This window comes from Callithrix jacchus, chromosome 13 (genome assembly GCF_049354715.1).
Source record: "Callithrix jacchus isolate 240 chromosome 13, calJac240_pri, whole genome shotgun sequence".
Classification (NCBI taxonomy): domain Eukaryota; kingdom Metazoa; phylum Chordata; class Mammalia; order Primates; family Cebidae; genus Callithrix; species Callithrix jacchus.
The window spans coordinates 16,031,968-16,059,891 of NC_133514.1; the positions used below are offsets into that span (position 1 = coordinate 16,031,968).

At 40.5% G+C, this 27,924-nt stretch overlaps 1 protein-coding gene across 10 annotated transcripts in view; it reads right to left on the reverse strand.

The window, feature by feature from the left end:
- CDCA2 (cell division cycle associated 2) overlaps nt 1-27,924 on the reverse strand; it is a 110,727-nt gene that overhangs the window by 80,559 nt on the left and 2,244 nt on the right. For all 10 annotated transcript variants that reach the window (XM_035269989.3, XM_035269986.3, XM_078347203.1 and 7 more), the window contains 8 exons: nt 27,714-27,884; nt 25,855-26,009; nt 21,108-21,258; nt 18,978-19,174; nt 17,352-17,436; nt 12,467-12,678; nt 1,572-1,662; nt 839-1,083 (listed from right to left, as the gene is read on the reverse strand). In XM_035269989.3, the coding sequence (XP_035125880.2) occupies nt 839-1,083; nt 1,572-1,662; nt 12,467-12,678; nt 17,352-17,436; nt 18,978-19,174; nt 21,108-21,258; nt 25,855-26,009; nt 27,714-27,884 (1,307 nt within the window). The remainder of the gene's footprint in view (nt 1-838; nt 1,084-1,571; nt 1,663-12,466; nt 12,679-17,351; nt 17,437-18,977; nt 19,175-21,107; nt 21,259-25,854; nt 26,010-27,713; nt 27,885-27,924) is intronic.

Consider the following 27,924-nt stretch of genomic DNA (forward strand, 5'->3'; position numbering starts at 1 on the left):
AATTACACTGATTTGTTTTCAAACATTAAACAACATTGCAGCCAAGGCTAAATCTCACATGGTTATGATGTATTATCTTTTTAGATATTGCTATGCTTCAAGGATACTGAACTGACGCTCTCTTCTCTTGTAATACCTGTCTGATTTCAGCACCAGGTTAATGTTGAAATCACAATGCTGACATCAATTAACCCACCCCTTCAATTTGTGGAAAAACTTGTGTAGAATTAATATTTTAACCTGCTCAAATGTTTGGTAGAATTCATCAGTAAAATCATCAAAAACTAGCCAGGCATGGTGATGTGCGCCCATAGTCCCAGCGACTCAGGAGGCTAAGACAGGAGGCCAAGACAGGAGGCCAGCTTGAGCCTGGAGAGGCTGAGGCTGCAGTGAGCCATGAGTGCACTACGGCACTCCAGCTTAGGTGACAGAGTAAGACCTCATCTCAAAAAAAATAAAATAAAAAGAAATCATCTATACCTAGAGTTTTCTTTGTGGGAAGGTCTTAACTACAGTTTAAATGTCTTAAGTTGATATACGGCCACTGAGCTAATTTATTTCACCTTCGGTGAATTTTGGTAGTTTGTGTTTTCCAAGGATGGTATCCAGTTTACTTAATTTGTCAAATTCATTGGCATAAAGCTGTTCAATATGTACAAGGAGTCGGGGAAGTATTATTTCTAATGGGGAAAAATTCATAAAAACTTACATGCAAAATAGATTAAATCATGGCATATCATTTAGTCTATCTCATTTCAAAACATAGTTATTGCTCATGCAAAGCAGGTTAAGCCTGACGAAAATACAGGCAAGTTTGTCCAACCCTTTTCACACTTACAAGATTCTCCCCCCTGTCATCAAAATCTGGCTGAGGTAATGGCTCAGGAACTGGTGACTGCTCAAGCAGCAGGGAGCTGAGACCACTCAAGTCCTTTTTACAAACAGGTGTTCCTCCTTTACGCAATGGAGTATTTGCTGGCAAAGATTCGTCAAACACTTCCGGCCTTAACTCCTCTCCAAAAGTAACTCTCTTCCTCTTCCGCATATTTACAAAGGCCAGTGCTTCCAACTTTTCTCCATCATCTATAATTAGATAATAAATGAGAGTAACTTCTAAAAATTAAGCTAGATTTCTTATCTAAAAGGCGTATACTAGAATCTTTTAATGTGATTATATTCAGCTATTATTTACATAACAACTAGCAAAGCAGAGCTACAGAATAACTGTTGGTAGCGCAAATTCAAAATGGAGAAGATAAGCACATTTCCAATTAAAATATGGTAACAGATTTCCAAGTAAAATTTCGCATGAACATCTTAAAGGTTTATAAAATTGAAACATAAATTTTCTTTACAAATTCCACCACTAAGTAAAACTGGATTCATGAAATGGACAGACCAATTCCGAGGCTCTCCAAGGAGATTCTATGCCTCTCAACTGTTCTTCATTCACGTGTTATTTCAGAAGCATCAAGGTATTAATAGACCACTGAAAACTCCAAGTATTATGACAGGTTTTATCAACAAGAAAATGATATCTATAAGCTTAAAAACAAATAGAAATTTCTTACCCGCTTCTCTATCTTTACAACAGTTTTCGAGACTTGGGATAACACTCGGATGAGTCCCATCTTCATTACCACAGAGGTAGTTACAGTGTTCCTAAATAGAATAAACATCAAGGAATAATTTTACATATAGAAATAAACAGACATCATTAAGAATGACAGTTTTGAATTTCTCTGTCAACTGCAGATACTCCAGTATTAAAGATTACCTTTATTTTCTTTATTGTTCTGGCTCAAAACCATTACATCAGGCACAAATCAAAACTAGGTCCCCTAGATACTACTTTAGAAAACAGCATTTTATGCTAAAATTAAAGCACAGAAATAAACAAACATGGGCCAAATTCATTCTACGTTTGATCTAGCAAATAAAGTTAAGGAAAATGTGAGAAGCTAGAATAATAACATATGGTCATCCCTCGGTATCTATGGGCTATTAGTTTTAGGGCCCCTCCAAAGATAACAAAATCTATGGATGCTCAAGCCCCTTTTATAAAATGGCATAGTATTTACATACAATCTGTGTACATCCTCCTGTACACTTTAATATTTATAATACCTAATACAATGTAAATGTCATGTAAAGAATACTTTTCATTTTTATTGTTTTTGAGACAAGGTCTGGCTCTACCGCCCAGGCTGGAGTGCAATGGTGCAATCTCAGGCCTTGGCAACCTCTCTCCCAGGTTCAAGCCATTCTTCCACTTCAGTCTCCAGAGTAGCTAGGACTACACGTGTGCACTACCAAGCCCAGCTAATTTTCGTATTTTTTGTAGTGATGGGGTTTCAGCATGTTGCCCAAGTTGGTCTTGAACCCACCCATGAGCTCAAGCAATCTGCATGCCTCGGGCTCCCAAAGTGCTGGGATTACAGGGGTGAGCCACTGCGCCCAACCTAAAAGAACACTTTTAAATGGCATTGTTATATTGCACTGTTAATATATATGGGACAATACTGTTTCATGGTATTGTTTTTATGACTTTTTTCCTGGTAATTTTTGATCTCTGGTTGGTTCAGTCCATGGATGAAGAAACAACGAATCTGAAGGCTACATGTACCATATATGGTGTCAAATGAGGAAAACTATATAAATGATCTGAGATACAAGAACTGCACTAAGACAAGAAAAAAGACAACAGTTAAATGGCATAACATCGTGTTCTTTTAAATGTGGTAACCACACCTATTCTTAGAATTTAAATCTTTTTACTTTATTTTATTTTATTTTTTTTTTTGAGACAGAGTTTCGCTCTTGTTACCCAGGCTGGAGTGCAATGGCGTGATCTCGGCTCACCGCAACCTCCGCCTCCTAGGTTCAGGCAATTCTCCTGCCTCAGCCTCCTGAGTAGCTGGGATTACAGGCACGCGCCACCATGCCCAGCTAATTTTTTGTATTTTTAGTAGAGACGGGGTTTCACCATGTTGACCAGGATGGTCTCAATCTCTTGACCTCATGATCCACCCGCCTCGGCCTCCCAAAATGCTGGGATTACAGGCTTGAGCCACCACGCCTGGCCCATTATTATATTCTTGAGGAAGAAACAAGAAGGTAGCATTTGTCCCTGAGGGTCTCTCCAAATGAAGGTTACAGTGTAGGCAAGTTAGGAAGAAAGGGATACTGTAAGCCCTGAGGAAAGACAGAAAAAGTGTAAACCCAGGGCCCCTGGAGCTCAGCAAGAGAGAACCAGGCCTGCAGACTGGATTAAAGTTCCCTCTTTTTTTTTTTTTTTTTTGAGATGGAGTCTTGCTCCGTAGCCCAGGCTGGAGTGCAGTGGTACAATCTTGGCTCACTGCAATCTCTGCTTCCCAGGTCCCAGTTCAAGCAATTCTCCTGCCTTAGCCTTCCAAGAAGTTGGGATTACAGGGATGAGCCACCATGCCCAGCTAACTTTTGTATTTTTTGGAAGAGATGGGGTTTCACCATGTTGGCCAGTGTGGTCTTGAACTCCTGACTTTGTGATCCGACTGCCTCGGCCCCTCAAAGTGCTAGAATTACAGGCGTGAGCCACCGTGCCCGGCCTCCAAGTGCCCTCTTATTCACCACCTCCTTCTCCAGCCTCAACCTAAACCTCTGACCAGTCCTTCTCATCAAGAATTACTCATTTTCTCCTGTACACCCAATTCTAAGAATAGTACCTGCTCTTAGAAATAGTCCTGCCCCCAAACAAACCTCCTTAATCTGTCTCTGAAGTCAGTTCATTTTTCTGACCAGGAAAATGTACATACCAATACTGCAAAGTAAGTTAACTTACACAACAAAGCTCATGTTTACTTTTAGATTTATGTTCAACTAAAACAATCAGAAAAGTCACCATAGAACTCCAATTTTATGTGCCTATGAGTATCACCATGTTAGTATAAAGATCATTAGTTGTAAATGTTTTCATATGATTCTAATGACAGAACTTGATACTTGCTGTGTCATATTGTTAGAAAGTAAGAGTTCTGGCCGGGCACAGTGGCTCACATCTGTAATTCCAGCACTATGGGAGGCCGAGGCAGGCGGATCATGAGGTCCAGAGGTTAAGACCATCCTGGCTAACATGGTGAAATCCTGTCTCTACTAAAAATACAAAAAATTAGCCAGGTGTGGCCGTGGGCACCTGTAATCCCAGCTTCTCAGGAGGCTGAGGCAGGAGAATCGCTTGAACCCAGAAGGCCGAGGTTGCAGTGAGCTGAGATTGTGCCACTGCACTCCAGCCTGGGTGACAGAACAAGACTCTCCGAAAAAAAAGAAGAGAAGAGTTACATGGATCATTCAGATGTTAAGTCTTTTTGAGGAGAAGATATGAACAAGCAGTGCATACCTACATCCAAATCAGCTTTTTTTTACTCCCAGACTAGTCTCAAATTCCTTGGCTCAAGTGATCCTTCTTCCTTGGCCTTCCAAAGTCAGGGGATTAATGGCGTGAGCTATCTATCATGCCTTGCCCCAAATCTGCTCTTTAACCAAAAACGGTATTAATGCTGAGACTCCCGCCAAGATGGCCGAATAGGAACAGCTTGAGAGCAACACAGAAGGTGAGTGATCTCCTCATCTCCAACTGAGGTACCAGGTTCATCTCAATGGGACTAGTGGGACAGTGGGTATAGCCAAGGAGGGCAAATCAAAGCAGGGTGGGGTGTTGCCTCACCCCAGACGTGCAAGGGGCTGGAGAAACCCCTCTCCTACCCAAGGGAGGCCATCAGCGATTTTCTGGACATTCCAGAACTCCAGCTCAGATACTACACTTTTCCCACGGTCTTTACAGCCCACAGACCAGGAGATTCCCACCAGTTCTGACAACCCCAGCGCCATGGGTTTCCAGCTGACTTCCAGCAAAAAACTGGGCAGTCATTTTAGCCAGCACCTGGAAAGCCTGCAAGACACAACCGCCCACTCCCCTAAAAAAAAGGAGGCTGAAGACAGGGAGCCAAGTGATCTGGCTCAGTGGGTCCCACCCTCACAAGGACCAGCGAAAAGACCCACTGGCTAGAGATTTTTGCAGCCAAGGACAGCAGTTTGAGCTGCACCTGGGATGGTCCAGCTTGGTGTCGGGGGAGGGTAGTCCACCATTACCGAAGCAGTTCTAATGTTGCCAGCCTAAACAAAAACCAAAGAAGTTTAAAGGAAAGCTGGGCGGAGCCTGTGGCAGCTCAGGAATGCCTCTGCAGGCAGACTGTGACTAGACTCCCTCTTTACTGGGCAGGGAACCTCTGATAAAAAGGCAGCAGCCCCTCAGGGACCTATAAATAAAGCCCCACCTTCCTGGGACAGAGCACCTGGGAAAAGGGGCAGTTGTGAGTTTCACTGCAGCAGACTTAAACATCCCTGCCCAGCAGCTCTGAATGGAACAACACAGCTCCCCAGCACAGCACCTGAGCTCTGATAAGGGACAGACTGCCTCCTCAAGTGGCTCCCTGACCCCTCTATATCCAAAGAGAAACCTCATACAGGAGAGCTCTATTGACATCTAGTGGATGTTGACATCCGCTGACATCTAGCGGATACCCTTCTGGGACAGAGCTACCAGAAGAAGGAACAGGCAGCAATCCTTGCTCTTCTGCAGCCCCTGTGGGAGATGTCCAGGCAAGCAGGGTCTGGAGTGGACCTCCAGCAGTCTTGCAGCAGAGGGGCCTGTTAGAAGGAAAACTAAAAAACAGAAAGAAATAGTTTCAACATCAAAAGAAAGAACGCCCACTCAGAGATTCCATCCCAAAGTCACCAACTTCAAAGACCAAAGGTAGATAAATCCACAAAGATGGAAAGAAACCAGCACAAAAAGGCAGAAATCACTAAAAACCAGAATGCCTCTTCTCCTCCAAGGGATCACAACTCCTCACCAGCAAGGGAGCAAAACTGAATAGAGAATGAGTTTGACAAATTGACAGAAGCAGGCTTCAGAATTGGGTAATAACAAACTTCTCTGAGCTAAAGGAATATGTTCTAACCTAATGCAAAGAAACTAAGAACGCTGAAAAAAGGTTAGAAGAAACGCTAACTAGAATAACAAGCTTAGAGAAGAACATAAATGACTTCATGGAGCTGAAAACCACAGCAGGAGAACTTCATGAAGCAAACACAAACTTCAATAGCAGAATCGATCTAGCAGAAGAAAGGATGTCAGAGAGTAAAGGTCAGCTAAATGAAATAAAACGAGAAGGCAAGATTAGAAAAAAAGGAGCGAACAGAAAATGACACAGCCTCCAAGAAAAATAGGATTATGTGAAAAGAATCTATGCTTGATCGGTGTAACTGAATGTGATGGGGAGTAATAAATCCAAGCTGGAAAACACTCTTCAGGATATTATCCAGGAGAACTTTCCCAACCTAGCAAGGCAGGCCAACATTCAAACACAGTCAATACAGAGACCACCACAAAGATATTCCTCCAGAAGAGCAACCCCAAGGCACATAATCGTCAGATTCACCAGGGTTGAAATGTAGGAAAAAAATGCTAAGGGCAGCCAGAGAGAAAGGTCAGGTCACCCACAGAGAGAAGCCAATCAGACTCACAGCAGATCTCTCAGCAGAAACCCTACAAGCCAGAAGAGTGGTGGCCAATAGTCAAAATCCTTAAAGAAAAGAACTTTCAACCCAGAGTTTCATATTCAGCCAAACTAAGCTTCATAAGCAAAGGAGAAAGAATATCCTTTATGGACAAGTAATTGCTGAGAGATTTCCTCACCACCAGGTCTGCCTTACAAGAGCTCCTGAAGGAAGCACTAAATATGGAAAGGAACAACCAGTACCAGCCACAGCAAAAACATACCAAATAGTAAAGACCATCGACACAATGAAGAAACTGCATCAACTAATGGGCAAAACAGCCAGCTGGTATCAAAATGGCAGGATCAAATTCACACGTAACAGTATTAACCATAAATGTAAATGGGCTAAATGCCCCAATCAAAAGATACAGACTGGCAAATTGGATAGAGTCAAGACCCATCAGTGTACTGTATTCAGGAGACCCATCTCATGTGCAAAGACACACACAGACTCAAAATAAAGGGCTGAAGACTTACCAAGCAAATGGGGAACAAAAAAAAGCAGGAGTTGCAATCCTGGTCTCCGATAAAACAGACTTTAAACCAACAAAGATCAAGAGACAAAGAGGGCATTACATAATGGTAAAGGGAGCAATGCAACAAGAAGAGCTAACTATCCTAAATACATATGCACCCAATACAGGAGCACGCATATAGAGAAAGCAAGTTCTTAAAGACTACAAAGAGACTTAGACTCCCACACAATAAAAGTGGGAGACTTTAACACTCCACTGTCAATATTAGACAGATCAACATATAGACACTTAACAAGGATATCCAGGACTTGAACTCAGATCTGGACCAAGCGGACCTAGCAGACATCTACAGAACTCTCCACCCCAAATCCACAAAATATACATTCTTCTCAGCACCACATGGCACTTACTGTAAAACTGACCACATAATTGGAAGTAAATCACTCCTCAGAAAATGTGTAAGAACGGAAATCATAACCAACATTCTCTCAGACCACAGTGCAATCAAATTAGAAGCCAGGATTGAGAAGCTCACTCAAAAGTGCACAACTGCATGGAAACTGAATAACCTCCTGAATGAAAACTGGATAAATAATGAAATGAAGGCAGAAATAAGGATGTTCTTAGAAATCAATGAGAATGAAGATATAGTGTACCAGAATCTCTGGGACACATTTAAAGCAGTGTCTAGAGGGAAATCTATAGCACCAAATGCCTACATGAGAAATGAGGAAAGATCTAAAATCAACACCTTATCATCACACTTGAAAGAACTAGAGGAGCAAGATCAAACAAATTCAAAAGCTAGCAGAAGACCAAAAATAACCAAGATCAGAGCAGAACTGAAGGAGACAGAGACACAAAAAAACCCTTAAAAAAAAAAATAAAAATAAAAAATCCAGAAGCTGGTTTTTTTTAAAAAGATCAACAAAATAGATAGACGGCTAACCAGATTAATAAAAAAGAAAAGAGAAGAATCAAAGAGATGTAGTAAAAAAAGATAAAGGGAATATCACCACCGATTCCACAGAAATACAAACTACAAAATCTGATGAGAGATTACTACAAACACCTCTATGAACATAAATCAGAAAATCTAGAAGAATTGGATAAATTCTTGTACACATACACCCTCCCAAGACTAAACCAGGAAGAAGTTGAATCCCTGAATAGACAAATAACAAGGTCTGAAGTTGAGGCAGCAATTAATAGCCTACCAACCAAAACAAGTCCAGGACCAAACGGGTTCACAGCCGAATACTACTAGATGTACAAAGAGGAGCTGGTGCCATTCATTCTGAAACTATTCCAAACAACACAAAAAGTGGAAATCCTCCCTAACTCATTTTATGAGACCAACATCATCCTGATACCAAAACCTGGCAAAGACACAACTAAAAAAGAAAATTTCAGGCCAATATCCATGAACGTTGATAAAAATCTTCAATAAAATACTGGCAAACCAAATCCAACAACACATCAAAAAGCTTATTTATTCATCATGATCAAGTCGGCTTCATCCCAGGGATATAAGGCTGGTTCAACATATGGAAATCTATAAACGTAACCCATCACATAAACAGAACCAATAACAAAAACCACATGATCATCCCAATAGATGCAGAGAAGGCCGTCAACAAAATTCAACAGTCCTTTATGCTAAAAACTCTCAATAAACTAGGTATAGATGGAGTGTATCTCAAAATAATAAAAGCTATTTATGACAAACCCAGGCCAATATCATACTGGATGGGCAAAAACTGGAAGTATTCTCTTTGAAACCTGGCACTAGACAAGGGTGCCCTCTGTCACCACTCCTATTCAACAGAGTATTGGATGTTCCGGACAGAGCAATCGGGCAAGAAAAAGAAATAAAAGGTTCAATTAGGAAAAGGGGAAGTCAAATTATCTTTTTTTGCAGATGACCTGACTGTATATTTGGAAGATCCCATAGTCTCAGCCCAAAATCTCCTGAAACTGATAAGCAACTTTAGCAAAGTCTCAGGATACAAAATCAATGTGCAAAAATCACAAGCATTCCTATATACCAATAACAGACAGAGAGCCAAATCATGAGACATTCCCAGTCACAAGTGCTGCAAAGAGAATAAAATACCTAGGAACACAACTAACAAAGGATGTAAAGGACCTCTTCAAGGAGAACTACCAACCACTGCTCAAGAAAATAAGAGAGGATACAAACAGATGGAAAAACATTCCATGCTCATGGTTAGGAAGAATCAGTATCATGAAAATGGCCATACTGCCCCAAGTAATTTACAGATTAAATTACAATGCTATCCCCCTCAAGCTACCAATGACCCTCTTCAGAGAATGGGAGAAACCACCTGCAACTTCCTATGGAACCAAAAGAGAGCTTGCATAGCAAGTCAATCCCAAACAAAAAGAACAAAGCTGGAAGCATCATGCTACCTGACTTCAATCTATACTACAAGGCTGCAGTAATCAAAACAGCTTGGTACTGGTACCAAAACAGAGATATAGACCAATGGAACAGAACAGAGGCCTCGGAAGCAACACCACACATCTACAACCACCTGATCTTTGACAAACCTGACAAAAACAACCAACAGGGAAAGGATTCCCTATTTAATAAATGGTGTTGGGAAAACTGGCTAGCCATGTGCAGAAAGCTGAAATTGGACCACTTCCTTACACCTTATATAAAAATTAACTCCAGATGGATTAAAGATCTAAACATAAGACCTAACACCATAAAAACCCTAGAAGAAAACAGGCAAAACCATTCAAGACATAGGCATAGGCAAGGACTTCATGAACAAGACACCTAAAGCAATGGCAACAAAAGCCAAAATAGACAAATGGGACCTAATTAAACTCAAGAGCTTCTGCAGAGAAAAAAAAATTATCATTACAGTGAACTGGCAACCAACAGAATGTGAAAAAATTTTTGCAATCTACCCATCTGACAAAGGCTAATATCCAAAAACTCCAAAGAACTTAAACAAATTTACAAGAAAAAAACAACCCTATCAAAAAGAGGGCAAAGGATATGAACAGATACTTTTCAAAAGAAAACATTTATGCAGCCAACAAACATAAGAAAAAATGCTCATCATCACTGGTCATTAGAGGAATGCAAATCAAAACTACATTGAGATACCATCTCAAGCCAGTTAGAATGGCGATCATTAAAAAGTCTGGAGACAATAGATGATGGAGAGGATGTAGAGTAATGGGAACACTTTTACAGTGGTTGCTGGGAGTGTAAATTAGTTCAACCATTGTGGAAGACGGTGTGGTGATTCCTCAAGGATCTAGAATCAGTAATACCATTTGATCCAGCAATCCCATTACTGGGTATATACCCAAAGGATTATAAATCATTCTATTATAAAGATGCATGCACACATATGTTTATTCCAGCACTGTTTACAATAGCAAAGATTTGAAACCAACCCAAATGCCCATCAATGATAGACTGGATAAAGAAAATGTGGTACATATACACAATGGAATACTATGCAGCCGTAAAAAGGAATAAGTTCATGTCCTTTGCAGGGACATGGATGAAGCTGGAAACCATCATTCTCAGCAAACTGACACAAGAACAGAAAACCAAACACTGCATGTTCTCACTCCTAAGTGTGTGTTGAGCAATGAGAACACATGGACACAGGGAGGGGAACATCACATATTGGGGCCTGTTGGGGGGTGGGGGGGCTAGGCGAGGGATAGCAGATGATGGGGGGATTGGGGAGGGATAACATTAGGAGAAATACCTAATGTAGATGATGGGGGGGATGGATGCAGCATGTGTATACCTATGCAACAATCCGGCATGATCTGCACATGTATCCCAGAACTTAAAGTATAATAATTTAAAAAAAAGTTATTAACACTTTTCAAATAGCAACTGACCATCAATCATCCATGTAAATAGAAGGTAATTTAGTTCCTTTTTCGCTTCAGAACAGACTTGCAGGCATACTTATGGTCTGAAAAAAGGGCTGGTCGCAGTGGTTCATGTCTGTAATCCCAGCACTTTGGGAGGCTGATGCGGGTGAATCACAAGGTCCCCAGTTCGAGACAACCATGACCAACATAAAGAAACCCCATCTCTACTAAAAATACAAAATTAGCAGAGGGTGGTGGCGCATGCCTGTAATTCCAGCTACTCAGGAGGTTGAGGGAGGAGAATTGCTTGAACCCAGGAGGCAGAGGTTGCAGCAAGCCGAGATCATGCCTTTGCACTCTAGCCTGGGCAACAAGAGCGAAACTTTGTCTCGGGTGGGAAATAAAAAAAAAGATTTGTATTTCTGAAGTGCCAGACAGTCTTGGTGATTTAATGCTCAAATTACTCTGAAAGTAGTTACTAACTTAACACTTTTATAGATAAGGAAACCAGGCAGAGAAAGGTCAAATAACTTGTTCAGTGATTACATTTCCAAGTCAGGATCTGAAACTTGACATTTTCACTCCCGAGGCTAGACTCTCAACCTCTCATGGACTGAGAACCTGACATGAATTTTAATAGCAGACTTATGTGGGTTCACTGAACAACCTACAAGCCTAAGTTTATGTCAAACAGGTCCTATACCTTTCTCAGAGCACTGCTGCTGTATATATATGCCAGAACTGTAAACATGACTCAATAAATGCCAGCTAGTTCTCATCAACTTCCTCTTTCCTCATATTGACTGAGTTTAGAGTAAAACGGATGGGATAGCTCTAAGAGGTACTTTTTTTTTTTTTTGAGAGGGAGCCTCACTCTGTCATCCAGGCTGGAGTGCAGTGGTGTGATCTCGGCTCACTGCAACCTCCGCCTCCCGGGTTCAAGCAATGCTTCTGACTCAGACACCCCAGTAGCTGCGATTACAGGTGTGCCACCATGCCCAGCTAATTTTTCATATTTTTAGTACAGATGGGGTTTTACCATGCTGGCCAAGCTGGTCTCAAACTCCTGACCCTGTGATCTACCAGCCTCAGACTCACAAAATGCTGGGATTACAGGCGTGAGTCACTAAGCCTGGCCAAGAGATAGTTTTAAGACCAAATATTTTGGGTGGAATGATCAGTTTAACAGATTGACACAATAATTATGATTAATTAGTATCACATATAATTTTATAAAATTAATCAAAAAGATATAATTATGTTAGTGCAGTAAGATTATGACCCCTTATAAACTAGTCTACTTATATTAAATTCTGCATACTATATACTCTACTTAATTAAAAAATATAAGAACAAAAGAAACTACACATAGTGTTGTTAATAAGATGAGGAAAAAAATTTATAGTAAGACACTTCCTTTTAAACCAGTATGATATGACATTTCAGGGGTTCTGCTTTGAACCAAAATGCTTTTTTATTCATTTGCTTTAGGAAATGTAACTCTCTTCTTACCTGTAAGCTCTCTAGGCACATCGGAACAGAGGGTTTCTTCAGAACAGAACGAAGTACAAAGGTGTTAGGGGAGGGAAGGTCCTTCCTACACACTGGAGCAGCTGGTGCCCTGACATCAGGGATTTCGTCTGAGCTCACTTCTGCTGCGAACGTGTCAGGCCAAACGGCGTTGTTCGATCCTTTGCCCACTATGCAGTCAGCAACCTTGAGTGCTTCAAGATAAACATGTAAACTTGAGAGGTGGAAGACCTCTTGAATATGTTTGTTCTAGACCAAAAACACATTATGTATTTGCAAAGATAATAATGTGCTATGAAAAATTCGAACTTCACATAACTTGCTTAAAGAGTAACATCTGGGATTTCATTTGGAAAGCAAAATGGAGGTAAAGAAGCAGCACTGGTCAGTTTTTAATCTCAAATCTGACTACGAAGCGTAAAGTGATTATGGGGATTTGGCTCCCCAGGAAATCTCTGAGTCAGAGGTTGAAAGAAGGTATCATGAATCAGCTACAAACTATTAGCCTGCCTCTACTGACGGCACCTATTACTTGGACCATAAAAGCTAATTTGAGCCGAGCACTGACTAACAAGCAACTTTATTGCTAAATTCACAGGCATTTCAATATCTGAGGGTGGCAGGAATAAGAAAAAGATCATCACACCAAACTGCAAACACACTGTATGTGCCCCAAACAGGGTCAGATAAAAACAAAGGACATGGGATGGGGACTGCAGCCACCAAAGAGCAAATTCTGGTGGGCTGCATTCCAGCTAATGGAAGGGCCACACCAGACAAACCAGCCAGCAGTATTAAGCTGCAGAAAACATGGTTAGTGGGTCTTCCAGGTTAAAATCCCTATCCAGCTTCCCTGCACAGCCTGGGTGCTCCCATTAGGTCTTCCCCAGGTCGAGAGGAAACTGCAGGTCAGCAATTGCCCAGAGGAAACGTCTGGCTCTCTAGCTGTAAAGATGTGAGCCAATAATACGTTCTGGTGCTTGCATTAAGTCCTCCTCATGGGGGAGCAACTATAGGACAGCAGTTGCCCATGAAAGGTACATCTGGGCCTACCAAATCCTAGCAGCGGAAAGGTGATCAAAGTAAGCCCTTGTGCTCTTACTAAGTCTTCCCCAAACCAGACTGTGTGGGTGATTACCTGTGGAAGGAGCATCTCTTCCTGCCCAACTCCAGCTGCAGGGAAGTGACTTTACCAAACCTCAGTGCTCTGCTTAACCCTACCCTAAGCTGGGAGGCAAGCTCAAATCCACACACATCTGTAGAGTACAGCCTCAGGCCCTGTCCACCATATGGGGCCAAGCAACAACCTCCAGCAGTCTCAGAGCCCATCACGTGGTTCTGCCCAACTAGATTCCAAACAACACTACTGACCAGCCAAGGAAGACAACCTGCAACTCTGCCAAATCAGAGACCATCAGAGAGCCAGAGAGCAGCTCCACCTGAAGGCAGAGTGCAGCCAGTGATCTTACTAGACCATGGAGTACAGCTGGCAAGATCATTTGACTTCCTAGCACAGGAAGCAAACTAGCATTACCAGAGAACTTGACACCAAAATACAAAGGATCACAGAAACTACTATGAATAATTAAACACCCAAAATTGGATAACCTAAAAGAAATGGATCACGAACAAATAGAAAATCTCGAAAGACCAATAATGAGTAAGAAGAAGACTGAATTAGGCCGGGCGCAGAGGCTCACTCACGCCTGTAATCCCAGCATTTTGGGAGGCCGAGATGGGTGGATCACCTAAGGTCAGGAGTTCAAGACTAGCCTGGCCAACATGGTAATGCCCCATCTCTATTTTTTAATTAAAAAAAAAGAAAAAAGAAAAAGAGGACTGAATTAGTAATAAAAAGTCTCCCACCAAAGAAAAGCCCTGGACAAGATGGCGTTACTGCTGACTTCCAACAGACATTTAAAGAACTAATAAGTTTTCTCAAACACTTCCAAAAAAAAAGTAGAGAAAATACTTCCAATGACTTCCTTGTCATTTAACAAGGTTAGCATTACCCTGCTACATATAAGAAAATTATACACCAATATCCCTGGTGAACAAAGATGCAAAAATCCTCCGCAAAATATTAGCAAACCTAACTCAGGAACATACTGAAAGAATCATTCACCGTGATCAAATTAGATTCATTCCTGGGATGCAAGGATGATTCAACACATGCAAATCAATGTGATACATGACATAAATAAGATGAAAAATAAAAAAAATCACATGATCACCATTTTCTGTGTGTTTTCTTGACCAGATCATTGTGAAATTATTCATTAATTATGCTACGGCCCTCTGCCCAGTTTGTTTGTATCTGACAACTGCTAGGATTTGGTCCACACTATCATGATTTGGGGAAAGGAGCAAGTCAGAATAGAAATTAGTACTCCCATCCTTGCATTAGGATAGTTGTCTCAAAGAAGCTACTGTAAGGCAATCGTGTTGCTCTCAGCAGTGTTTTGTGTGTTTTACACTGTAGGAAACTGGGTGCATATTTATAAAAATAAAAAACTGGAAGAAATGAAAAAATATATCAGAAATAGCCTGGCTTCAAATTTTAAGCATGCACAAATTCTGTCTCTGGATTATATTATGAAGTTTTTATGTGAAACATGTTTCTTTGTAATGAAAACCACGTTGGAGATGTTTAGTAATTATACTCTGTTACTGGTACCAAGACTACTAGGGAAATGCCTGTGTACTTCAGGGAAGTACTTCTGACATTTTCTTATACAGACAGGAAAACTGAGAAGTGGCTCCTCTCCTGGAAGTGCTGATTTTGAGCAACTGCTCATATGATGCACATGTACTATTTTAATAAACACTCTTTTATTGCCTATTTTAATAAACACTCTTGAAAAACAAAAAAAAAAGGTGAAAAACAAAAACCATATGATCACCTCAACAGATGCAGAAAAAGCATTTGACTAAATTCAACACAATATCACGATAAAAATCCTCAGACTAGGAATAGAAAGTTCTTCAACACAATAAAGGACACATATAACAACCCTGTTGCTAACATCATTCTCCTCAATGACAAGTGTCCATTAATGGGTGAATGGATAAAGAAAACATGGTATATACACAGAGCAGAATACTATTTAACCTTAAAAGCGGGTAGACTCTCATTTGCAACAACATGGATGAATTTGGAAGATTTTGCTAAGTGAAATAAGCCAGGCACCAAACAAAAACCATGTGATCTCACACACATGAGGAATCTAACAAGGTTGAATTTACAGAAGGAAAGAGTTGAAGAGGGGTTCCCAGAGCCTGTTGTGGGCGGGGGGAGGGGGGGTGGTAGAAGGAAGGAAATGGGGAGTTGTTGATCAAGAAATACAAGGTTTCAGATAGACAAGCGGAATTGGTTTTGAGATCTATTGCACAACAGAGGGTCTATAGGTAGTATTAGTGTATTATGTATTTCAAAATAATGAAGACAGTAAATTTCAAATATCTCACCATAAAAAAAAAAGACAGTAAGTGAAGTGAGGGACATGTTAGTTATAAGCCTGATTTAATCATGCCACATTGTATAAATACATCAAAACATCATATTGTTCTCCATAAATGTATAGTTACGGTTTATCTTTCAAAAATAGTAATAAATTTAACCAAACAAAATTACATGACACATACACTATAAAATTATTTGTTTAAAACATAAATTATGTGTATCTAAATTTTAAAAAGAAAAGGAAGGAGTGTTGGCTACTTTAAGGGAAAAATAAGGTGTAAAAGTGTGTGAACTGATTAAGAAACAACACAGATGGGCCAAGAGTGGTGGCTCATGTTTGTAATCCCAGCCCTTTGGGAGGCCAAGGCAGAGAGAGATCACCTGAGGTCAGGAACTCAAGATCAGCCTGGCCAACATGGTGAAACCCCATCTATACAAAAACACAAAAATTAGCTGGGCATGATGGCAGGTGCTTGTAATCCCAGCTACTCGGGAGGCTGAGACATGAGAACTGTTTGAACTTGTGAGTGGGAGGTTGCAGTGAGCTGAGATCATACCACTGCACTCCAGCCTGGGTGACAGAGTAACAAACTGCCTAAACAAAAGGAAAAAGAGAAAAGCACATATAACAGTTTAATGCAAAAATGATAAGATCTTGTGGGACTTATAATGAAGTAACTGTGTGTCTGTAAAGGATCGTAATAGCCATGGCTGGCAGGGAGAGGAAATTCATCTGTAGAGTTCGTAAAGTTTCCGTGTGAAATTGTACAGTATTACCTAAATAGACCATGAAAGGTTACAGAGCAATAAGTAGGAATAGAAAACATACTATAAAATGACAGATGTGAATAAAACCATCTAAGTAATTACTTGAAAAGTTAAGAGGCTAAATATTCCAATCAAAAATAAATTATCAAAATGGATTTAAAAAAACACAAGATCCAATTATATGCCCATAAGAGCTTTACTTTGAAGACCCAAATAGAATAAAAGTCAATCTAAACCCTTGCTAGGGTTCACTCAGTACAAGCATACTGATTTTAAGAAGTAATAAGTAATTATTACATCCTGATAAAACTCTTTTTACATGCGTAAAAACAAATAAAAATACTATGAGTAGTGTTTCTCTAACAAAGAATACTTGTTAATATATTCATAGGTCCTGCCTCTTTATACTAAATTTCATGAGCTTGTAAATACTTCACTAACTCTTAGTGATGGTAGCTTAAAAAAGAGGATATCCCTCATATTACAAGAATTCGGAAGCATGTCTCGTGGGCCATAAGATCCTAAAAAGTAGGGAACCATTTCAGTTCCCCTAAATGTTAGCAAATAGGTACACTAATCATAAATGTCTATGAATCAGGCAACTGGATGTGTACTAAGAAAAAGTTAAATACTTACCATTTGAAATCTCTGTGAGCTCTGAAAGGGGAAGAGACTCTTCCACGAAAAATCCAGACTGTGTTGAACCAGGTTTAGACGATTTCTTGAGGAAACATTGAAAGACTATTACATTTTATTACTTACAGTACTACTAATACCTTTTTGAAGATTTGAGTAAACATTATAGATTACCTGGAAATTTGGTATTCAATCAGCCACCTTCATTATCTCAAAAACTCAAAGCATACAGGAATCTAACAATGAAGTATTCATACTAATTGCATCCTAAACATCCCACAAATCAACTTTTAATTCCCCAGGAAACGTTTAAAGGACCTATTTTTGTTGTTAAAGCCTAGACAGTTGTATCTACAGTTCTTTAGAGAAAATTCTCAAAATAAAGACAAGTTTATCTAATTATTAATCAAAAGCCAAACATCATCAATAACTAAGATACGAAAGCCATTGAAGGCTAAGATAAAAACACATTCACACTAACTCAGAAATAATGTCTGAATCATGATGTATGTTCAAACAATTAACCAAAGCTCTGCTTACAAACAATTACCATTGTTTCTGTCAGATGGGGATTTCACATTAACCTGAATAAGGCAAAGGGAGCCAAGATTACAGGTGACTGAGATACAAAGGAAACCCACTGGAACCTGAAGAATCTCTTAACTACTATCGAACCTTTATTCCACCAGTCCACATCCAGTGAAGAGGATGAGCACTGGATCTAAGCGACAGAGAAGGTACAGAAAGCGTTCCAACTGTAATGGTGTTAGGTGTCTCCTCTCACAAAGGACATGAGAAGCTACTGTGTCAAACCAGAACGAGGAACGTGAAGCAGGAAAAGCCCATCATGAAAGCCTAGCTCCCTGTTCACACGTGCGTGAAGGCCGCCTGATCTTCACTTAGTATTATTTTTCTCCTAATATCACCTTTTAATCATCTTGACAGGGTTTAGGTAGTTATAAGCCACAAAATTCCCTAGAGCTACTTGAAAGAAGTGAGCAGTGCAAAGGAGCAATTGCTGAATGGCACCCTGAATTCCAGTCAGTAGGAAAGCAGTAAGGGCCAGGAAGAAGCGCAAGACTCCCAGACCTGCGGAGTACACCCCACATATAATCTCCACCTGATCCACCAGCTCCACTGAAACCATCTGCTTATAACCCACTCCCCAGGAGAAAAAATACTGCCTGAGGGCAGGACTGTGACTTCCTGCCTTCTTGGAGCATCACCCTATAGAATATCTCACACACAGAAGACCACAGGGCTTATTCTCTTCATAAGGTTAGTAGTCAAAAGTGAGATCTCTATCCAAACGCTTTCTAAGAAGTGATAGATACCAACAACCAACCATAAAATTAACAAGTAGTAAACACGCACACACACACACACACATACACACACCCCAGCTACCACAGAGCAGAACGAGGTAATCATAAAATTAACAGGTGGGAAACACATACATACACACACACACACACACATACACACACACACACACCACCACTCACCCATCTAGCTACCACAGGGCAGAACGAGGTAGTAAATTGAAGAACAGCACTGAAAGCTTTAAAACTGCCTATGCAGAAAACCAACACTTCCTTCTCCTATGTGTAAAGTTAAGTGAATTACCTCGGAAAGATCTGCAGAAGTTTCAACTGCACATCCTCTGTCTGTATCAATACTGAGTATCTGGAGATCAATTGCTTTTCCTTCAGCATCCCTTAGATTTTCATCAGAGTCCCTCTGACAGGATATCCTCCGACGTTTGGAGGCCAACACTGCAGGGAACCCAGACTGCTGGCATGCTCTAAGACCTGCCTTTCCGGCTATAAACACAAAACAAAAACAAAATGACACAGGCATAAATGTTTTCATACATACACACACATATATACATATGCATATATGTGTGTGTGTAGATAGATATAGATATAGTGTGTGTGTATATATATATTGTGTGTGTGTGTGTGTGTCAGACGGAGTTTCGCTATTGTTGCCCAAGCTGGAGTGCAATGGTGTGATCTCGGTTCACTGCAACCTCCGCCTCCTGGGTTTAAGCGATTCTCCTGCCTCAGTCTCCCAAGCAGCTGAGATTATAGGTTAACACCACCAGGCCCAGCTAATTTTTTGTTTTTAGTACAGATGGGGTTTCACTGTGTTAGTCAGGCTGGTCTTCAACTCTTGACCTCAGGTGAACCACCCGCCTCAACCTCCCAAAGTGCTGGGATTACAAACATGAGCCACCATGCCCGGCCATTGTGCATCATCATACTTTTCTTACAATCTAAGAGCCTAAGTCTAGTAAAATCTAGTGCCTGAGTCTAAATTATCAATGAAAAGAAAAATCTAGCACAATTTTTTATAGCAAAAAAAAGAAAATCTAACTGAAAGGAATGGAACATGCCTATTGAAAAAGAATACATTTAATTATTAGAATTGAGTTTTTTCAGAACCTAAAACATGCAAAGATATACTAAAATACTTTTGCGTGTCTAATACAGTACCTCACATTTTAAATGTATGATGACAACTGTTATTTTATTTATTTGACATGGAGTCGTGCTCTGTTGCCCAGGCTGGAGTACAGTGGTGCAATCTCAGCTCACTGCAACCTCTGCCTCCCAGGTTCAAGTGATTCTCCTCCCTCAGTCTCCTGAGTAGCTGAGATTACAGGCATGTGCCACCACTCCCGGGCTAATTTTTGTATTTTTAGTAGAGACAGGGTTTCACCATGTTGGTCAGGCTGGTCTCAAACTCCTGACTCATGATCTGCCCACCTCATGATCATGCTGGGATTATGGTCATGAGCCACTGTGCCCAGTGACACCTGTTATTTTAAAAGATGTGGTTATGTTCTAACACTCTGTATGACTTCGTGAAAAAGGCCACTACAATGTGCCCCCGTTTTTTTCTAGCTAAAAAAAGGAATTAAATTGTGTGCAGAATTATAATGATGTAAATAAATTTAAAAACCCAGGAAGAAACTGAAACAATAAGTGAGTCACAAAGTACAAATCTAAATGGGAACACTGAATGGATCACACACTCTAGATGAGCGAGACTTGTCTTGGGCTAACAGAGCAATGCACATGGGAGGTGTTGAAATGTACTTAAAGATAGTTCAAGAATTCAAAACAAAATCATTTAAAATCTTAGCATGTAAAGTACCAGAGAAATGGTTATAATGATTACAGTAAGACCAAGATTTTGTCACATTCTGGTATCTGAAATACTTTGTGATTGAAAAAAAAAAAAAGACTGAAACACAACCAAATGAATTATTACAATCTAAGAGTTAAAGAATACAGCAGATTATCAGACTGGATATATTTGTATTTAACATCAAGGTTGGCTGTTTGGTATTCACATAAAATTTACACAAATTTATTTCATTTATTAAATGCTTGCCAAGCTTAATAATGATCCTGTAAAAACAAAATCAAGGTTTGTAAACTCAAATTTGCCTCAAACTCTATGATAAAGGTGAAATTAGCTAATTCGCTCTGACATTTAAAAACTTAAAATTTAATTGCAACCATGTGGAACTGCAGGATTAGGAAGGTCTGACATCAGGTTTTTTTCCAAGAGAAACCAGAAATCCTTATTTTTGTGTGAAATGTCCCAAATTTTCAATATTAGCCTTGTTTTATAAATATACCTGTGTTCTGAAAAGATTAGTTTCACACTAAATCATTTCAGATCTCAGAAGCTTTTCTTTATAAATATAGAAGTGAAAACTGAATGAATCATTTTACTCACTCAAGTCTGTCACCTCGGACACTCTTCCTGCCTCTGAGAATTCCGGACAGCTGGTCATTTTCTCATTTTCCTTTACGGAGTGAAAAGCTGACTGGAAGGCGGATATTCGTTCTCTTAAAGAGTTAACATTTCGATACAGCGCAGGGCTGCCCTGTGAAAGTACAAAAAATACAAGGGGTATTATAAATCAATTCATACTTTTTTTTTTTAAACAGTCTCACTCTGTCGCCAGGCTGGAGTTTGGTGGCATGATGTCGGCTCACTGCAATCTCTGCCTGCTGGGTTCAAGTGATTCTCCTGCCTCAGCCTCCCAAGTAGCTGGGACTACACGTGCATGCCACCACGTCCAGCTAATTTTTATATTTTTAGTAGAGATAGGGTTTCACCACGTTGGCCAGGCTGGTCTCAAACTCCTGACCTCAAGTGATCCACCCGCCTCGGCCTCCCAAAGTGCTGGGATTGCAGGCATGAGCCACTGCACCAAGCCTCAATTCATACATCCTATATTCTAGGCCTATAACCATTGAATCCAAAATTAAATACAGTATATACACTCTCTGAAGATCAGAGGTAAGGAGCTAGTGTGGCAGAGCCTCCTCACCCTGAAATTACACATTTTCAGTTTGAATAAAGTTAAGTTTAGCATAAAATGTTGAGAGGCCAGCCTAAGATTATATGGAGTACACCAAAAAACCATTGCGCTCTGGATGATGCAAGGAAGAAGGGGCAGGAGGAACCTGTTGTTTACAATTTTTACCAAGAATTGTGCTGGATGTATCCATAGGAAGCCATCTGCATGGTTCCTGTGTCACAGGAAAGTCTCAGCATACCTCCTTCAGTCCAAGATGTTTCTACTCAGTGCCTGTCTACAGATGCCCTCCAGCCCAGGGGCCTGGGCACACAAGTTCCATACATGCTCAGATACTACACTTGCACTGCTCTCTTTTTTTGGCTCTTCCCAGCTAATTTTCCTCATTGTATAGGACCTGGAGGATGTTTACTTCTTAGGGCTGAAAGCCAGTCTTTCTCTTAAAACACAAAGTAAGACGGTATAAGCACGCAATTTCTCTGGAAGCCCAGTTAACAGGGTTCCAGCCAAAAACTGATAAAAATAAAATTTATACTAGTAGGGACTTAGAAGTGCCAGATAGGCCGGGTGCAGTGGCTCAAGCCTGTATTCCCAGCACTTTGGGAGGCTGAGGCGGGTGGATCACAAGGTCAAGAGATCGAGACCATCCTGGTCAACATGGTGAAACCCCGTCTCTACTAAAAATACAAAAAATTAGCTGGGCATGGTGGCGCGTGCCTGTAATCCCAGCTACTCAGGAGGCTGAGGCAGGAGAATTGCCTGAACCCAAGAGGTGGAGGTTGCGGTGAGCCGAGATCATGCCATTGCACTCCAGTCTGGGTAAGAAGAGCGAAACTCTGTCTCAAAAAAAAAGAAGTGCCAGATAAGGCAAGTAATATGAAAACTTAGAGTTCTGTCTACATAAAAATAAATTACAAATGAAGTTCTTTATTTAGATGTTTTTTATTACTTGGACTACTAGTATTTCCACTGACATGAAGTTTGTGGCCATTTAAAAAAATTATACCAATGGGCAAAAGTGAAGTAAAAATTACCTCCCTTTAAGGTATCATACAGTAGTATGAAACAGAGTAGGCTGGGTGCAGTGGCTAACACCTGTAATCCCAGTGCTTTGGGAGGCCAAGGTGGGAGGATCACCTGAGGTCAGGAGTTTGAGAACAGCCTGCCCAACATGGTGAAACCCTATCTCTACTAAAAATACAAGAATTAACCGGGTATGGTGGAACATGCCTGTAATCCCAGCTACACAGGAGGCTGAGGTGGGAGAATTGCTTGAATCTGGGAGATAAAGGTTGCAGTGAGCCAAGATCACGCCACTGCACTCCAGCCTGGGCAACAAAGCAAGACTTGGTCTCAGGAAAAAAAGAAGAAAAGATATCATAGGCAGAAAAAGCAGTTAATATTGTGAAGTCATGTTTGATGGCGATCTGTTCACACATTTGATTCTCTTCTCAGTCAAATATACTCATAAAGTGAATTGTCTACTATATGACAAGAGAACACTTTACATTGAAATATGCTTGATGACATAAGCCTTTACAACATAAACAGCACATAATATTCACAAAAGGCTTGTGGTGAACTCATCTGTAAGAACAACAGGAAAAAGATGACCTCAAATTCATGTAATTTACTTTGCACATGCTTTTTTTGTACTCATATTTGAACACAGTGGGGGCAGGTTTAATATCCTAGGAACGCGCAGCACTTTGAAATGCTGCCGAAAACAAATTTTATGTTTCTCTAGTCAAACTTGGGTTTTCTCTATTTTCTACTGGAGAAGGAGAACAACGTTTACATACAAAGCAAATGAAACATTCAAAAGGTACGGTTGTTTTGATGTTTTTGTCTTAGGAATTGTGTCAGTCAGTCAACAACCTTCTTTCCATGCCCCCCACAAACTGTTCGAGAAGCTCAGGATCTAGGGAAAATTATTTTTATTTGTGTCGAGGTCTCTCTATCAGCCAGGCTGGAGTGCAATGGCTTGAACACAGCTCATTATAGCCTCAATGTCTTGGGCTCAAATGATCCTCAAACTTCAGCCTCTCAAGTAGCTTGGACTACAGGCATATGCCACCATACCCAATTTTTGTAGAGACAGAGTTTTGTCATGTTGTCCAGGCCAGTCTCAAACTCCTGGATTCAAACAATCCTCCCTGCTTTGCTTCTCAAAGTGCTGGGATTACAGGTGTGTGAGCCACAGTTCCCAGCCAGGGAAATCACTGTCCAGAGTGAAATTCTGAAAACGTATTAATGTAGTTACAGGTACAAGAGGTGCTACTGAGAAGATATAACAGTAACATGGCTGAGTTCCTAGAAGTGCTGGTTTAGCTAGAATCAGGACAGACCTCCAGCTTTAGTGAAATCTGAATTGAAACAAAAACAATGAGAAAGTGGTCTAAGAAAAGATGTCGCAGGAGGGAGAGATTCTCCAAGAACAAGGCAAACAAGAGGCAAGGCCCCAAGTGGAGACAGGATGGGACAGAAAGGCCAGCCTGCCCTGTGAATGGAAGGAGATGGGGAGAGAGGACCAGAGTGGGCATAAGGCAGCATCAGGAAGGGGTGTGGGTTTAATTCAAAGGATTGCAGGGAGCCACGGGAAGGTTTTGAGTGATTTGATTTCTACTCTAAATGAATACCTCTCCCTCACTGCTCTGTGGGATACCCAATGGATCAAGGAAAGATGCATGATGCTGCTGCCAGCACAACACATATACTACATTAAGGCCCTTTTAAAAAAGAAAAAAATCAGTAGAAGGAATACACTTTAAATTAGTAACAAAAAGTCTATAGAAAATACATAAACCAGGAACACAGTCATTCATTAACACTATCAAGTATTATGTATTGTAGATAATCTTTTGTGCTAGATTTTTATACAACTGGCAGCACTGCAGAGCAAACTGCTTGTACCAGCATCACTGCAAACACAAGTAAAGCATTGCTTCACATTGTAATGTTAGCTACATCACCAGGCCATAGGAAGTTTTCGGCTCCATTGTAATCTTATGAGACTACCATTTTATATTTGGTCTATCATTGAGCAAAATGTCATTATGCTGTATTTGACTTTTTAGGGGCGTGTACTATTTTAATAAAAATTTGAAAAAATAGCTAAATATATCCCCATCAGCAGATAAATAATCTGCTCCTTTCCACAAGGTTGTCCCAAATACATTTTGTCCCAGGAGACCCTTAACCCTATAGGTCAACACACAGTAGTCATGAAAAAATTAGAAACTTACAGATAAGCTTTTAAAAAGGTAGTAGTATCTTATCTCATAGAAAATTAGAACTAGAAAAAAAAAATTGCAAAATAAAATACAAAGCTCCCCTAGAAACCTGTTTCTATCCCGGGTCTCGTAACTCTTAAAATACCCATGTTTGGGTTGGGCACTGTGGCACACACTTGTAACCCCAGCACTTTGATAGGGATTGCTTAAGGTCAGGAGTTCAAAACAAGCCTGGGCAACATAGTGAGGCCCCATCACTTAAAAAAAAAAAAAAATTTTTTTTTTTTTTAATGAGCCCCTTGCTGTGGCACATGCCTAAAATTCCAGCTACTTGGAAGGCTAAGGTGGGAGGATTCCTTGAGCCCAGGAGCTCACTGCTGCAGTGAGCTATGAGCATCACTGCATTCCAGCCTGGGCAACTGAGATCCTGTCTCTAAAACAAAAAAAACAAAAATCATCCATGGTCGAGATCATCATCTATGGTAAGTGCGTATTCTTTTTTTTTTTTTTGAGACAATCTCACTCTATCTCCCAGACTGGAGTGCAGGGGCACAATCTCAGCTCAGTGTAACCTTTGCCTCCCAGGTTCAAGCAATTCTCTTGCCTCAGTCTCGACAGTAGCTAGGATTACAGGCGCCTGCCACCAAGCCTGGCTGATTTTCATGTTTTTAATAGAGACAGGATTTCACCATGTTGCCCAGGCTGGTCCCGAACTCCTAACCTCAAGTGATCCACCCACCTCATTTTCCCAGAGTACTGGGATTACAGGCGTGAGCCACCATGGCTGGCCATTAACTGCATATTCTCTAAAACACAGAGAAAATCTCTCTCCAGATCTGAAACAGATCAGATGTAAGAGGAGGTATAAAGAATGCATGGAAGCTTCATAAGGGAATTCACGACAGAACTGAGAAGAAAATCATACCAGGGAAGGACAATCTTGTGCCAAAGGAGATTTCCTAGCATTCTTTATATTTTGCTGCTGAGCGATGAAACGAATCAGATGGTTTGTTTCAGGAGAGCCTCGAGCCCCAACTGCAGAACGACGTCTGGATTTTTTAAGGTAGGACGATGACTTTCCTGTAATGAAATTCTCTTATAAATTTGAACTAAACAAGACAATCATCAGTAATCACATCCAATACTCATGATGTACCAGCCTGAGAGAGAAAACATGATGAACATGTGCTACAGAAAACTCAGTAGAATGTTACTGGCACAGTCATTCATACACAATCAGTGGAAGGGGAATCTTTGTCTGCTGACTTAGTCTATGCTCCTAGAACAGTGCCTGGCATATAGAACAGTTACTAAAAGTTATCGATTTTGTGAGGCCAACGAGATCATGAGGTCAGGGGTTCGAGAACAGCCTGACCAACATGGTGAAATTCGTCTCTACTAAAAATACAAAAATTAGCGCATGTCTGCCGGGGAGGCGGAGGCTGCAGTGAGAGATTGGGCCACTGTACCACTGCACTCCAGACTGCCCAACAAAGTGAGATTGTCTCAAAAAAAAAAAAAAAAAGATGTTGAATAAATACATGAACACATTTTAATTAAGTTTTCATTTTTGTTCCATATTTCCTACAGAGACATGGGTGATGGCTTTTGCCTCAGTTATTTTTCTTTTTCTAAATAAGTTAGTTTTATCTCCAACAGCTGAAGGTAAGATCTCCACCCAGGCACATGCAGTCTCGAGTTCTTAATTCTTCAAGATGATTTTGTTTCTTATAGACACCTAACATCAGCACTGTCCTGAATTTTGGACATATGCCTAGGCACACAAAATTAATCCAGCTTTTTAAAGGCCTAAGAGTGATGTTCTTGAGAAGGAAAGTGAGGGCGGCTTGCCACTTTCGTCTTGTCTTATCTATGTATTACCTGGTCTAGTGCCCTGTGATATTCAAGTCTTCCATTATCCTTCAATTCTAAATGCTAGTCTCTAATCCAATTCCATTTTCACAGTATTTCCTTCTTTTCCATTTAAGTCAAACTTCACAGGTAAACTTCATTTCTACCCCTTGAATGAGATTAGCAGGAGTCAATCTTATGTTTGTGATTTTTTTTTTTTTTTTTTTGAGACGGACTTTTTCTCTTGTTGCCCAGGCTGGAGGGCAATGGCACAATCTTGGCTCACCCCAACCTCCACCTCCCAGGTTCAAGCAATTCTCCAGCCTCCGCCTCTTGAGTAGCTGGGATTATAGGTCTGTGCCACACCCAGCTAATTCTATTTAGGAAAGATCGGGTTTCTCCATGTTGGTCAGGCTGGTCTCTAACTCCCCACCTCAGGTGATCCACCTGCCTCCGCCTCCCAAAGGACTGGAATTACAGGTATGAGCCCCTGCGCCCAGCCCTGTTTGTGATTTTTAAAGGAGGCATACACTAATCTTTCAATATTATATTTTCTTAATTGCTCTTAAACATTATTTTTGCCATACGTGAAAATAAAATGCATTATTACTATTCATATCATACACCCTCTTGTATCCCAGGTGTCAGATCAAAAAGTGACACACATTTTTTTCTAGTATTGGCATCAAGCATGACTGACTTTGAAACACTGTCGTCATGCTGGGTGCCTTGCAATTCTGTGATCCCTGCTATGCTAAATGAGCCGTGCACGTGCACAGAAGTCTCCCTGAAGAAGTAAGTTTGCAGAGTAGGCAATTTAGATACCTAAAGTAATAGAGCAGTACACATAGGCAAAAAAAAAAAAAAAAAAGCTGTGTTGTTTTAAAGTTATAAACTTCAAAAGCATTACAACAGAATGACAACTTCCCTTACCTGCAGAATTCATGACAAAACTTTCAGGTGTAATTCCCAATTGCTCTACAGTTACTGTGGAAAAGTTCAAAGGCGATTTAAAAGTATCTGGTGTGCAAGGATTAGGAAGTAATTCGCCATGCTTCTGAGGAGTCACAATCTTCCCAGGTCCCAAAATGAAAGAGGTGTTTCCTGAAACAGACAACATATTTATCGGGCTGAGGACAACTCT